At 38.9% G+C, this 14,782-nt stretch overlaps 1 protein-coding gene across 1 annotated transcript in view; it reads left to right on the forward strand.

Moving 5' to 3' along the window:
• The window catches only part of UPRT (uracil phosphoribosyltransferase homolog), a 39,612-nt gene that overhangs the window by 15,507 nt on the left and 9,323 nt on the right, over positions 1 to 14,782 (forward strand). The window contains exon 2 of the mRNA XM_032618681.1: positions 13,047 to 13,089. Within this exon, the coding sequence (XP_032474572.1) occupies positions 13,047 to 13,089 (43 nt within the window). The remainder of the gene's footprint in view (positions 1 to 13,046; positions 13,090 to 14,782) is intronic.

The raw sequence follows: 14,782 nt of genomic DNA on the forward strand, positions 1-14,782 counted from the left end.
CTTCCAAAACTATGTTGAATAAGAGTGATGAGAGTGGGCAACCTTGTCTTTTTCCTGATCTTACTGGAAATGCTTTCATTTTTTCACCATTGAGGACGATGTTTACTGTCAGTTTGTCATACATGGCCTTTATTATGTTGAGGAAAGTTCCCTCTTTGCCTACTTTCTCCAGGATTTTTTATCATCAATTGTTTTTGAATTTTGTCAAAAGCTTTCTCTGTATCTATTGAGATGATCATGTGGTTTTTCTCCTTCAATTTGTTAATATGGTGTATCACATTGATTGGTTTGCGTATATTGAACAATCCTTGCATTCCTGGAAAAAACCCCACTTGATCATGGTGTATGATTCTTTTAATGTGCTGTTGCATTCTGTTTTCTGCTATTTTGTTGAGGATTTTTGCATGTATGTTCATCAGTGATATTGGCCTGTAGTTTTCTTTCTTTGTGACATCCTTGTCTGGTTTTCGTATCAAGGTGATGGTGGCCTCATAGAATGAGTTTGGGAGTGTTCCTCCCTCTGCTATATTTTTGAAGAGTTTGAGAAGGATAGGTGTTAGCTCTCCTCTAAATGTTTGATAGAATTCACCTGTGAAGCCATCTGGTCCTGGGCTTTTGTTTGTTGGAAGATTTTTAATCACAGTTTCAATTTCAGTGCTTGTGATTTTTCTGTTCATATATTCTAATTTTTCCTGATTCAGTCTTGGCACCTTGTGCATTTCTAACAATTTGTCCGTTTCTTCCAGATTGTCCATTTTATTGGCATATAGCTGCCTGTAGTAATCTCTCATGATCTTTTGTATTTGTGCAGTGTCAGTTGTTACTTCTTCTTTTTCATTTCTAATTCTACTGATTTGAGTCTTCTCCCTTTTTTTCTTGATGAGTCTGGCTAATGATTTATCAGTTTTGTTTACCTTCTCAAAGAACCAGGTTTTAGTTTTATTGATCTTTGCTATCATTTCCTTCATTTATTTTTCATTTATTTCTGATCTGATTTTTATGATTTCATTCCTTCTGCTAACTTTGGTGTTTTTTGGTTCTTCTTTGTCTTATTGCTTTAGGTGCAAGGTTATATTGTTTATTTGAGATGTTTCCTGTATCTTAAGGTAGGATTGTATTGCTATAAACTTTCCTCTTAGAACTCCTTTTGCTGCATCCCATAGATTTTTGTTCATCGTGTCTTCATTGTCATTTGTTTCAAGGTATTTTTTGATTTCCTCTTTTATTTTTTCAGTGATCACTGCGTTATTAAGTACTGTATTGTTTACCCTCCATGTGTTTGTATTTTTTACAGGTCTTTTTCTGTAATTGATATCTAGTCTCGTAGCATTGTGGTCAGAAAAGATACTTGATACAATTTTAATTTTCTTAAATTTACCAGGCCTGATTTGTGACCCAAGATATGATCTATCCTGCAGAATGTTCCATGAGCACTTGAGAAAAATGTGTTTTCTGTTGTTTTTGGATGGAATGTCCTATAAATCTCAATTAAGTCCATCTTTTTTAGTGTATCAATTATAGCTTCTGTTTCCTTATTTATTTTCATTTTGGATGATCTGTCCATTGGTGAAAGTGAGGTTTTAAAGTCCCCTACTATGATTGTGTTACTGTCGATTTCCCCTTTTATGGCTGTTAGTATTTGCCTTATGTATTGAGGTGCTCCTATGTTGGGTGCATACATATTTACAATTGTTATATCTTCTTCTTGGATCAATACCTTGATCATTATGTAGTGTCTTTCTTTGTCTCTTCTAATAGTCTTTATTTTAAAGTCTATTTTTCCTGATATGAGAATTGGTACTACAGCTTTCTTTTGTTTTCCATTTTCATGGAATATATTTTTCCATCTCCTCACTTTCAGTCTATATGTGTCTCTAGGTCTGAAGTGGGTCTCTTGTAGACAGCATATATATGGGTCTTGTTTTTGTATCCATTCAGCCAGTCTGTGTCTTTTGGTGGGAGCATTTAGTCCATTTACATTTAAGGTAATTATCGATATGTATGTTCCTATTCCCATTTTCTTAAGTGTTTTGGTTTGTTATTGTAAGTCTTTTCCTTCTCTTGTGTTTCTTGCCTAGAGAAGGTCCTTTAGCCTTTGCTATAAAGCTGGTTTGGTGGTGCTGAACTCTCTCAGGTTTTGCTTGTCTGTAAAGGTTTTAATTTCTCCATCAAATCTGAATGAGATCCTTGCTGGGTAGAGTAATCTTGGTTGCAGGTTTTTCTCCTTCATCACTTTAAATATGTCCTGCCGTTCCCTTCTGACTTGCAGAGTTTCTGCTGAAAGATCAGCTGTTAACCTTATGGAGATTCCCTTGTGTGTTATTTGTTGTTTTTCCCTTGCTGCTTTTAATTTGTTTTCTTTTTATTTATTCTTTGACAGTTTGATTAATGTGTGTCTTGGCGTGTTTCTTCTTGTATTTATCCTGTATGGGACTCTCTGTGCTTCCTGGACTTGATTAACTATTTCCTTTCCCATATTAGGGAAGTTTTCAACTATAATCTCTTCAAATATTTTCTCAGTCCCTTTCTTTTTCTCTTCTTCTTCTGGAACCCCTATAATTTGAATGTTGGTGCATTTGATGTTGTCCCAGAGGTCTCTGAGACTGTCCTCAGTTCTTTCCATTTTTTCTTTATTCTGCTCTGCAGTAGTTACTTCCACTATTTTATCTTCCAGGTCACTTATCCATTCTTCTGCCTCAGTTATTCTGCTATTGATCCCTTCTAGAGTATTGTTAATTTCATTTATTGTGTTGTTCTGTGTTGTTTGTTTCATCTTTAATTCTTCTAGGTCCTTGTTAAATGTTTCTTGTATTTTCTGTATTCTATTTCTAAGATTTTGGACATCTTTACTATCATTATTCTGAATTCTTTTTCAGGTAGCTTGCCCATTTCCTCTTCATTTGTTAGGTCTGGTGGGTTTTTATATTGCTCCTTCACCTGCTGTGTGTTTTTCTGCCTTTTCATTTTGCTTATCTTACTGTTTTTGGGGTCTCCTTTTTGCAGGCTGTGGTTTCATAGTTCCCGTTGTTTTTGGTATCTGTCCCCAGTGGGTAAGGTTGGTTCAGTGGGTTGTGTAGGCTTCCTGGTAGAGGGGAGTAGTGCCTGTGTTCTGGTGGATGAGCCTGGATCTTGTCTTTCTGGTGGGCAGGTCCACGTCTGGTGGTGTGTTTTGAGGTGTCTGTGGACTTATTTTGATTTTAGGCAGCCTCTCTGCTAACGGATGGGGTTGTGTTCCTCTCTTGCTAGTTGTTTGGCATAGGGTGTCCAGCACTGTAGCTTGCTGGTCGTTGAGTGAAGCTGGGTGTTGGTGTTGAGATGGACATCTCTGGGCGATTATCACCATTTGATATTATGTGGAGCTGGGAGGTCTCTTGTGGACCAGTGTTCTGAATTTGGCTCTCCCACCTCAGAGGCACAGCACTGACTCCTGGCTGCAGCACCAAGAGCCTTTCATCCACACGGCTGGTTGCAGGTATTGATGTATATTCCCACCTTGAGATATTCCACTACTTTGTCTAAGTTGCCTGCTCCGGCAGCATGGAGGAAGCTTGCATTGCTGTCAGACATTTTTCACCCTTTCAGTCCAGAAATTGTGCTTGAAGTGTCTGCTCAGAAATCCCAAATGATGCTGCTGGTTGATGTGGATAATTTAAACATAAAACCATAACCCAGAATGAGAACTGTGACAGCCCCTGGTCACAAACCCGTGCGGTGTGACTGTGGGTTTTTAAGAAATGCAACCAACTTACTGTATTCTAACTGTACTTTAGTTTCTAAATTGATTTAAGTAAACAGTGTCCATCTGAAGCCTGTCAAAAACATCAGGGGATAAGTTAGTAATTACTGTTTGTAGTGGAATGACCTGGAGCAGTGACTGCTTTAACTGGAAGTCAAATAGCTATGAAGGGATAACAGTTCACATTAGGTTCTCATAGTGTGTACCTTTTTTGGAATGTAGAGAAGTACTTATCATCCAGAAGTTATCAGATGAGGCTGATATTTTTGAGGAGAGTGTGAAGATGTTACAATGTCTGTTTCTAAAGTAAAATAATGAATTTGGGCAACTCTGATCAACTAACTTAACTTTTCTATGTAATATATTTGTGTAACTGTTTAAAAATTAAAGACAAACATTTCAGATGTGTTCTCAAGATATACTATTGGTTATTTCTTAAGACAAATCCAGACTTATCTTCTCTATTGAAAAACTGTGTTCTGGCTACTTAGACAAGTTTATGTAGGTCTAGCAAATGGGGAAGTAGGCGTCAGTCTTTTTTTTTTTTTTGGTAGTTCACTGACTTTTACTTCTTTGACAAGCATGTTGTGAAGGTTAATTATAGAAATGAAAGATGAAAGTGTAATATTATTAGTATAGTTTCATTTGAAAACCACAGTACATAAAGCCTGTTTTAAATGGGCTGTCTATGTGTAGGTGTGTGGATAGAGTTTTTTGAGTTTAGGGAGTATTTATATATAAAGAATACAGACTTAGGGATTTTGGAAGATGGCAGAAGAGTAAGATGCGAGATCACCTTCCTCCCCACAGATACACCAGAAATACATCTACATGTGGAAGAACTCATACAGAACACCTCCTGAACGCTGGCAGAAGATCTCAGACCTCCCAAAAGGCAAGAACCTCCCCACGTACCTGGGTAGGGAAAAATAAAAAAGAATAAACAGAGACAAAAGGATAGGGACAGGACCTGCACCATTGGGAGGGAGATGTGAAGGAGGAAAGGTTTCCACACACTAGGAAGCCCCTTCATGGGCAGAGACTGCAGGTGGTGGAGGGGGAAAAGCTTCGGAGCCATGGAGGAGAGAACAGCAACAAGGGTGCAGAGGGCAAAGTGGAGAGATTCCCTCACAGAGGATCAGTGGCGACCGGCACACACCAGCTCAAGAGGCTTGTCTGCTCACCCGCCGGGGTGGGCAGGGCTGGGAGCTGAAGCTCGGGCTTCAGTCAGAGTGCAGGGAGAGGACTGGGGTTGGTGGCATGAGCACAGCCTGCAGGGTGTTAGTGCACCACGACTAGGTGGGAGGGAGTCCGGAGAAAAGTCTGGACCTGCCGAAGAGGCAAGAGACATTTTCTTCCCTCGTTGTTTCCTGGTGTGGGAGGAGAGGGGATTAAGAGCGCTGCTTAAAGGAGCTCCAGAGATGGGCGTGAGCCGCGGCTAAAAGCACGGACCACAGAGACGGGCATAAGATGCTAAGGCTGTTGCTGCCGCCACTAAGAAGCCTGTGTGTGAACACAGGTCACTATCCACACGCCCCTTCCGGGGAGCCTGTGCCGCCTGCCACTGCCAGGGTCCTGGGATCCAGGTACAACTTCCCCGGGAGAACGCATGGTGCGCCTCAGGCTGGTGCAACATCACGCCGGCCTCTGCTGCCGCAGGTTCACTCCGCACTCCGTACCCCTCTCCCACGGCCTGAGTGAGCCAGAGTCCCCGAAGCAGCTGCTCCCTTAACCCCGTCCTGTCTGAGCGAAGAACAGACGCCCTCCGGCGACCTACACTCAGAGGCGGGGCCAAATCCAAACCTGAGCCCCGGGGGCTGAGAAAACAAAGAAGAGAAAGGGAAATCTCTCCCAGCATCCTCAGAAGCAGCGGATTAAAGCTCCACAATCAGCTTGATGTACCCTGCATCTGTGGAATACCTGAATAGACAACGAATCATCCAAAATTGAGGAGGTGGACTTTGAGAGCAAGATTAATGACTTTTTCCCCTTTTCCTCTTTTTGTGAGTGTGTATGTGTATTCTTCTGTGTGAGATTTTGTCTGTATAGCTTTGCTTCCACCATTTGTTGTAGGGTTCTATCCATCCTTTTGTAAAATTTTTTTTCTTAAAAATTATTTTTTATTTTAGTAACGTTATTTTAGTTTACTTTATCTTCTTTCTTTCTTTCCTTCCTTCCCTCCTTTAGACAACAAATCATCCCAAATTGAGTAGATGGACTTTGAGAGCAAGATTTATGATTTTTTCCCCCTTTTCCTCTTTTTGTGAGTGTGTATGTGTATGCTTCTGTGTGAGATTTTGTCTGTATAGCTTTGCTTCCACCATTTGTTGTAGGGTACTATCCGTCCATTTTTTTAATGTTTTCTTCTTAATAGTTATTTTTTACTTTAATAACTTTCTTTTATTTTATCTTACTTTATTTTACTTTATCTTCCTTCTTTCTTTTTTCCTTCCTTCCCTCCTTCCTTCTTCCCTCCCTCCCTCCCTCCCTCCCTCCCTCCTTTCTTCCTTTCTTTCTTTCTTTCTTTCCTTCTTTCTATTTCTACTAATTCTTTCTTTCTACTTTTTCTCCCTTTTATTCTGAGCCGTGTGGAAGAAAGGCTCTTGGTTCTGCAGCCAGTAGTCAGTGCTGTGCCTGTGAGGTGGGAGAGCCAACTTCAGGACACTGGTCCACAAGAGACCTCCCAGCTCCACATAATATCAAATGGCGAAAATGTCCCAGAAATCTCCATCTCAACACTAGCAGCCAGCTTCACCCAATGACCAACAAGCTACAGTGCTGCACACCCTATACCAAACAACTAGCAAGACAGGAACACAACCCCACCCATTAGCAGAGAGGCGGCCTAAAATCATAATAAGTTAACAGACACCCAGAAACACACCAACAGACGTGGACTTGCCCACCAGAAAGACAAGATCCAGCCTCATCCACCAGAACACAGGCACTAGTCCCCTCCACCAGGAAGCCTACATAGCCCACTGAACGAACCTAAGCCACTGGTGACAGACACCAAAAACAAAGGGAACTTCAAACCCGCAGCCTGCAAAAAGGAGACCCCAAACACAGTAAGATAAGCAAAATGAGAGGACAGAAAAACACACATCAGTTGAAGCAGCAAGATAAAAACGCACCAGACCTAACAAATGAAGAGGAAATATGATCTACCTGAAAAACAATTCCGAATAAGGATAGTAAAGATGATCCAAAATCTTAGAAATAGAATACAGAAAATACAAGAAACATTTAACAAGGACCTAGAAGAACTAAAGATGAAACAAGGAATGATGAACAACACAATAAATGAAATTAAAAATACTCTAGATGAGATCAATAGCAGAATAACTGAGGCAGAAGATGGGTAAGTGGCCTGGAAGATAAAATAGTGGAAATAACTACTGTAGAGCAGAATATAGAGAAAAGAATGAAAAGAACTGAGGACAGTCTCAGCGACCTCTGGGATGACATTAAACGCACCAACATTCGAATTATAGGGGTTCCAGAAGAAGAAGAGAAAAAGAGACGGACTGAGAAAATATTTGAAGAGATTATAGTTGAAAGCTTCCCTAATATGGGAAAAGAAATAGTTAATCAAGTCCAGGAAGCACAGAGAGTCCCATACAGGATAAATCCAAGGAGCAACACGCCAAGACACATATTAATAAAACTGTCAAAAATTAAATACAAAGAAAACATATTAAAAGCAGAAAGGGAAAAACAACAAATAACACACAAGGGAATCCCCATAAGGGTAACAGCTGATCTCTCAGCAGAAACCCTACAAGCCAGAAGGGAGTGGCAGGACATACTGAAAGTGATGAAGGAGAAAAACCTGCAACCAAGACTACGCTACCCAGCAAGGATCTCATTCAGATTTGATGGAGAAATTAAAACCTTTATGGACAAGCAAAACCTGAGAGTTCAGCACCACCAAACCAGCTTTTCAACAAATGCTAAAGGAACTTCTCTAGACAAGAAACACAAGAGAAGGAAAAGACCTATAATAACGAACCCAAAACAATTTAGTAAATGGGAATAGGAACATACATATCGATAATTACCTTAAATGTAAATGGATTAAATGCTCCCACCAAAAGACACAGATTAGCTGAATGTTTACAAAAACAAGACCCTTATATATGCTGTCTACAAGAGACCCACTTCAGACCTAGAGACACATACAGACTGAAAGTAAGGGATGGAAAAAGATATTCCATGCAAATGGAAACCAAAAAAAAGCTGGAGTAGCAATTCTCATATCAGACAAAATAGACTTTAAAATAAAGACTATTAGAAGAGACAAAGAAGGACACTACATAATGATCAAGGGATCAATCTAAGAAGATATAACAATTGTAAATATTTATGCACCCAACATAGGAGCACCTCAGTACATAAGGCAAATACTAACAGCCATAAAAGGGGAAATAGACAGTAACACATTCATAGCAGGGGACTTTAACACCCCATTTTCACTAATGGACAGATCATCCAAAATGAAAATAAATAAGGAAACACAATCTTTAAATGATACATTAAACAAGATGGACTTAATTGATATTTATAGGACACTCCATCCAAGAACAACAGAATACACATTTTTCTCAAGTGCTCATGAAACATTCTCCAGGATAGATCATATCTTGTGTAACAAATCAAGCCTTGGTAAATTTAAGAAAATTGAAATTGTATCAAGTATCTTTTCTGACCACAGCGCTATGAGACTAGATATCAATTACAGGAAAATATCTGTAAAAATACAAACACACAGGGGCTAAAAATACACGACTTACTAATGAAGTGATCACTGAAGAAATCAAACAGGAAATCAGAAAATACGTACAAACAAATGACAATGGAGTCACGATGACCCAAAACCTATGCGATGCAGCAAAAGCAGTTCTAAGAGGGAAGTTTATAGCAATACAGTCCTACCTTAAGAAACAGGAAACATCTCAAATAAACAACCTAACCTTGCACCTAAAGCAATTAGAGAAAGAAAAACAAAAAAAACCCAAAGTTAGCAGTAGGAAAGTAATCATAAAGATCAGATCAGAAATAAAAATAAATGAAGGAAACTATAGCAAAGATCAATAAACCTAAAAGCTGGTTCTTTGAGAAGATAAACAAAATTGATAAACCATTAGCCAGACTCTTCAGGAACAAAAAGGGAGAAGACTCAAATCAATAGAATTAGAAATGAAAAAGGAGAAGTAACAACTGACACTGCAGAATTACAAAAGATCAGGAGAGATTACTACAAGCAACCCTCTGCCAATAAAATGGACAAACTGGAAGAAATGGTCAAATTCTTAGAAATGCACAACCTGCCAAGACTGAATCAGGAAGAAATAGAAAATATGAACAGACAAATCACAAGCACTGAAATGGAAACTGTGATTAAAAATCTTCCAATAAACAAAAGCCCAGGGCAAGTTGGCTTCACAGGCGAATTCTATTAAAAATTTAGAGAAGAGCTAACACCTATCCTTATCAAACTCTTCCAAAATATAGCACAGGGAGGAGCACTCCCAAACTTATTCTACAAGGGCACCATCAGCCTGATACCAAAACCAGACAAGGATGACACAAAGAAAGAAAACTACAGGCCAATGTCACTGATGAACATAGATGCAAAAATCCTCAACAAAATACTAGCAAACAGAATCCAACAGCACATTAAACGGATCATACACCATGATCAAGTGGGGTTTATTCCAGGAATGCAAGGATTGTTCCTTATATGCAAATCAATCAACGTGATATACCATATTAACATATAGAAGGAGAAACACCATATGATCATCTCAATTGATGCAGAGAAAGCTTTCGACACAATTCAACACCCATTTATGATAAAAACCCTGCAGGAAGTAGACATAGAGTGAACTTTCCTCAACATAATAAAGGCCATATATGACAAACCCACATCCAACATCATCCTCAATGGTGAAAAACTGAAAGCATTTTCACTAAGATCAGGAACAAGACAAGGTTGCCCACTATCACCACTCTTATTCAACATAGTTTCAGAAGTTTTAGCCACAGCAATCAGAGAAGAAAAGGAAATAAAGGAATCCAAATCAGAAAAGAAGAAGTAAAGCTGTCACTGTTTGCAGATGACATGATACTATATATAGAGGATCCTAAAGATGCTACCAGAAAACTACTAGAGCTAATCAATGAATTTGGTAAAGTAGAACGATACAAAATTAATGCACAGAAATCTCTGGCATTCCTATATACTAATGATGAAAAATCTGAAAGTGAAATCAAGAAAACACTCCCATTTACCATTGCAACAAAAAGATTAAAATATCTAGGAATAAACCTACCTAAGGAGACAAAAGACCTGTTTGCAGAAAATTATAAGACACTGATGAAAGAAATTAAAAATGATACAAATAGATGGAGATGTATACCATGTTCTTGGATTGGAAGAATCAACGTTGTGAAAATGACTCTACTACCCAAAGCAATCTACAGATTCAATGCAATCCCTATCAAACTACCACTGGCATTTTTCACAGAACTAGAACAAAAAATTTCACAATTTGTATGGAAACACAAAAGACCCTGAATAGCCAAAGCAATCTTGAGAAAGATAAGCGGAGCTTGAGGAATCTGGCTCACTGACTTCAGACAATACTACAAAGCTACAGTAATCAAGACAGTATGGTACTGGCACAAAAACAGAAATGTAGATCAATGGAACAGGATAGAGAGCCCAGAGGTAAACCCTTGAACAGATGGTCACCTTATCTTTGATAAAGGAGGCAGGAATATACAGTGGAGAAAGGACAGCCTCTTCAATAAGTGGTGCTGGGAAAACTTGACAGGTACTTGTAAAAGTATGAGATTAGATCACTCCCTGGCACCATACACAAAAATAAGCTCAAAATGGATTAAAGACCTAAATATAAGGCCAGACACCATCAAACTCTTAGAGGAAAGCATAGGCAGAACACTCTATGACATAAATCACAGCAAGATCCTTTTTGACTCACTTCTTAGAGAAACAGAAATAAAAACAAAAATAAACAAATGGGACCTAATGAAACTACACAGCATTTGCACAGCAAAGGAAACCATAAACAAGACCAAAAGACAAGCCTCAGAATGGGAGAAAATATTTGCAAATGAAGCAACTGACAAAGGATTAATCTCCAAAGTTTATAAGCAGCTCATGCAGCTCAATAAAAAAAAAACAAACAACCCAATCCAAATATGGGCAGAAGATCTAAATAGGCATTTCTCCAAAGAATATATACAGACTGCCAGCAAACACATGAAAGAATGTTCAACATCATTAATCATTAAAGAAATGCAAATCAAAACTTCAATGAGATATCATCTCACACCTGTCAGAATGGCCATCATCAAAAATCTAGAAACAATAAATGCTGGAGAGGGTGTGGACACACTTGCGCTGCTGGTGCGAATGTGAATTGGTACAGCCACTATGAAGAACAGTATGGAGGTTCCTTGAAGAACTACAAACAGAACTACCATATGACCCAGCAATCCCACTACTGGGCATATACCCTGAGAAAACCATAATTCAAAAAGAGTCATGTACCAAAATGTTCATTGGAGCTCTATTTACAGTAGCCTGGAAATGGAAACAACCTAAGTGTCCATCATCAGATGAATGGATAAAGAAGATGTGGCACATATATGCAATGGAATATTACTCAGCCATAAAAAGAAACGAAATTGAGCTATTTGTAATGAGATGGATAGACCTAGAGTCTGTCATACAGAGTAAAGTAAGTCAGAAAAGACAAATACCGTATGCTAACACATATATATGGAATTTAAGAAAAAAAATGTCATGAAGAACCTAGGGGTAAGACAGGAATAAAGACACACACCTACTAGAGAATGGACTTGAGGATATGGGGAGGGGGAAGGGTAAGCTTTGACAAACGAGGGAGAGTCATGGGCATATATACACTACCCAACGTAAAGTAGATAGCTAGTGGGAAGCAGCCGCATAGCTCAGGGAGATTATCTCGGTGCTTTGTGACCACCTGGAGGGGTGGGATAGGGATGGTGGGAAGGAGGGAGACGCAAGAGGGAAGAGATATGGGAACGTATGTATATGCATAAGTGATTCACTTTGTTATAAAGCAGAAACTAACACACCATTGTAAAGTAATTATACTCCAATAAAGATGTAAAAAATTAAAATTAAAAAGAAGAATACAGGTCTATAGTCTTCCTATTGCTCAATTATGGTCCATATTTTAGAGAGTATCTGTAATAATGATAGAACTGTGGTTACTCTAAGAAACCTAATGCCATTTGTGTCAGGGGTATTTCATTGCTTTTCCCTGTCAGAGAAAGTAAATGAAGCCTGAAAAAGAGTCATGATTAATCGTATAGTGAGATAATATATGCTTGCATATGCCATTTCGATGCTGTGTTGGGGAATATTTTAGGTATGCTATGGATAGGCTGATGGGTATTTTTAAGTACATAAACTGTAAATCTATCAGATCATTTAACTTACATGAGAGAAAGAGGAGGAACAATGCTAGGTTTTTACATACAGAAACAATGTCAGTCTTATAAACATTCTTCTTTTGGCTGGTTAACAGTTTGTGGGTAGGCACAACCCTCGATTATTATTACCTGGGTACCTCAGGATCTGAAAGTACTGGCTAGAAGGAAGTGTACAGGAAGTAGGTAGAAAGATGTATGGAATAAACTATTTGATTGAAAAACAGGCAAAGGAAAAAGTTATCAGTAGTTTGAGAAAGAGGTCTTGGAAATTAGGTTATGTCTTGTTGAAAGCAATGGCAGAAACAGAGGATTTACTTGTTTGTGCCATTCTCATTCCAAAAAGGATTAGAGACAAAGTATCAATAGATAGGTTACTTATGCTGGTAATAGGGTTTTAGATCAAGGTGAATGGTGCGCGAGAATGGGGAGAACCTGGTTTTCTAACTGCAAAGTTTTTTTCTTAACTTGAGCTCTGGGCTTGCTGCCATCTTCCAGGGGGAACTTGTTCATCTCCTGATTGAAGAGTATATACTTGGGCAGTTCCGTGGGAGACTACATGATCTTTTCAATTCCTCTCTCTAGTGTTAATATCAAATGAGCATTTTCAATAATATTTACCAAGTCATTCCATTTAGGTTCCTGTATCCTAGTGAAAAATGTCATGTCTCAATAATAGTCTGTTACAGGTAAGCCTTTAAGCTTTTAGCATGTAATACGTTTTAATATCAGAGTTACTATATATATTAAGTAATATTTCACTTTAAAGCTCTAATCTAGACTAAAACTTGTACTTTTTTTTTAGGACAGCCAGTAGAGGGGACTTCATGTTTTCTGCGGATCGCTTGGTAGGTGGATGGAGGCTTTCCATTTTCATTTCACTGTTGTTCCTAGTGATACAATCGTAGTAGGCCAAGGGGCTTTTTTGTTCTAGAGCATTCTGGGGTCAAAAGAGATTGTACCAAGTAACCCACATCTTGCTAGACTTTGCAAGTGTTGTTTCTACTGTTGCATTAAAGCTCTGCCTCAGTCCCATTCACCTCAAAGCATTGTCCATGAACTAATTCTCTGTAGTTCTGAGGTACCACTTACTACCTTTCAGTGGATCTTGGTAACCTGATCCTGAGGCTTAAATGCCTCCTCTTAGGGCAGTGAAGTGAAGTAAATTAAATGGAAATCAAAGATGTAAAAGACCTAGTAGTTACCCTTGTGGGATCCATTGAATGCACAAAAACTAATACCTAGCTTGTAGTTTACATGGGGTTGGATATCTATTTTGCCTCTTCTTTTCTGTAGTATCCTCACACGTGAAATACTAAGTTGTACTGTCTATGCTCAGGGACTTGCTGTTAAGAATTGACCAAGCCCAATTCTGTTTAGCTAGTGTCATCTGAGAGGATCTCAGGCCAAATTGGGCTGTCTTGGGTAAGCCCTGTTTACTTCTTGTGTTTATATCTAAATTTGTTCAGTGCTTAGAATGAGGTTGACACATATTCTGCTGTGGTTATTAGTATTCATCTGTTCATGAAATATACATTGAACTCATGTGAGTCAGACACTGTGCTAGACTGTGTTGTGGGGGGAGGAGATACAGTGGTAAAGCATATAGCATGGTCCCTGATATTGTAGGGTTTACAATCTAAATACTGTTCTCAGTATTTAGTTTGGAAAAGAAAGAAAAGTGACTTATTAAGCTTATAGTTATAATCAGATAGTAGAAGATATATTATTAAAGGGAATGTGATGGTGTTGGTGGGGGGAGGCATGAAACTCTTTATTTACCTTTTCCCTAGGGAAATCTTTATTCCAAAAGAGTGTAGACAACTCCTGTTCCATTTTTGACTTTAAGTATTCTTGGTTCAAAGGCCACTTCTATTTGAGCTTCCAGGGCCAGTAATAATCCTTGGACTGCATCAAGATAAATGTAGTTGATATTCTTGGAGTGATAGGTTATTCTGTCTTTATGCTTTTATCAAACCAAAGGGACAGGTTCAAGGCAATTGTGTCAGTGGCTGCTGTGGGGAAAACAGAGGTCTTGGTGTTCACTGGTAGAAAATGATTGCTCTTTCTTTTGCTCTCCTTGTTCCATTTTTCTGGAGAACATAGGAAGTAAGTTCATGGTTATTGTAAAATGCTTGCCTGGAAGGGCAAGTATTATATCTTAGTCAAATGAGATAATAAGGACCCAGGGCATAATTCACCTCAGGGGATGGTAATTAGGACCTGTCTGTTCTCTGCAGTTGGATTTGAAGGTCCTGATATTGGGGGTGGGGGGTGTGGAGGGTCAGTTGTGATTGTGGTAGGGACAGGAGCTGTTGAGGTTTCTAGTGTTGAGGATTTCTAGTACACTGTCTCTTCTAGCACAAGGGTCCTGTTATAGTGGACATTAATTCTATCCTGAATTTGTCACGATTGGCTCTCCTGGCGCTCAGATCTTGAGTTCTTTATATTTTAGTCATCCTTCTTCTGGTTTTATATTCTCCTGTAAGGCTAGGACACACTAATTTCTGTCCCAGAGTTGCAGGAGATGGGCAGGAGGTA

Source organism: Phocoena sinus, chromosome X, assembly GCF_008692025.1.
Source record: "Phocoena sinus isolate mPhoSin1 chromosome X, mPhoSin1.pri, whole genome shotgun sequence".
Lineage (NCBI taxonomy): Eukaryota > Metazoa > Chordata > Mammalia > Artiodactyla > Phocoenidae > Phocoena > Phocoena sinus.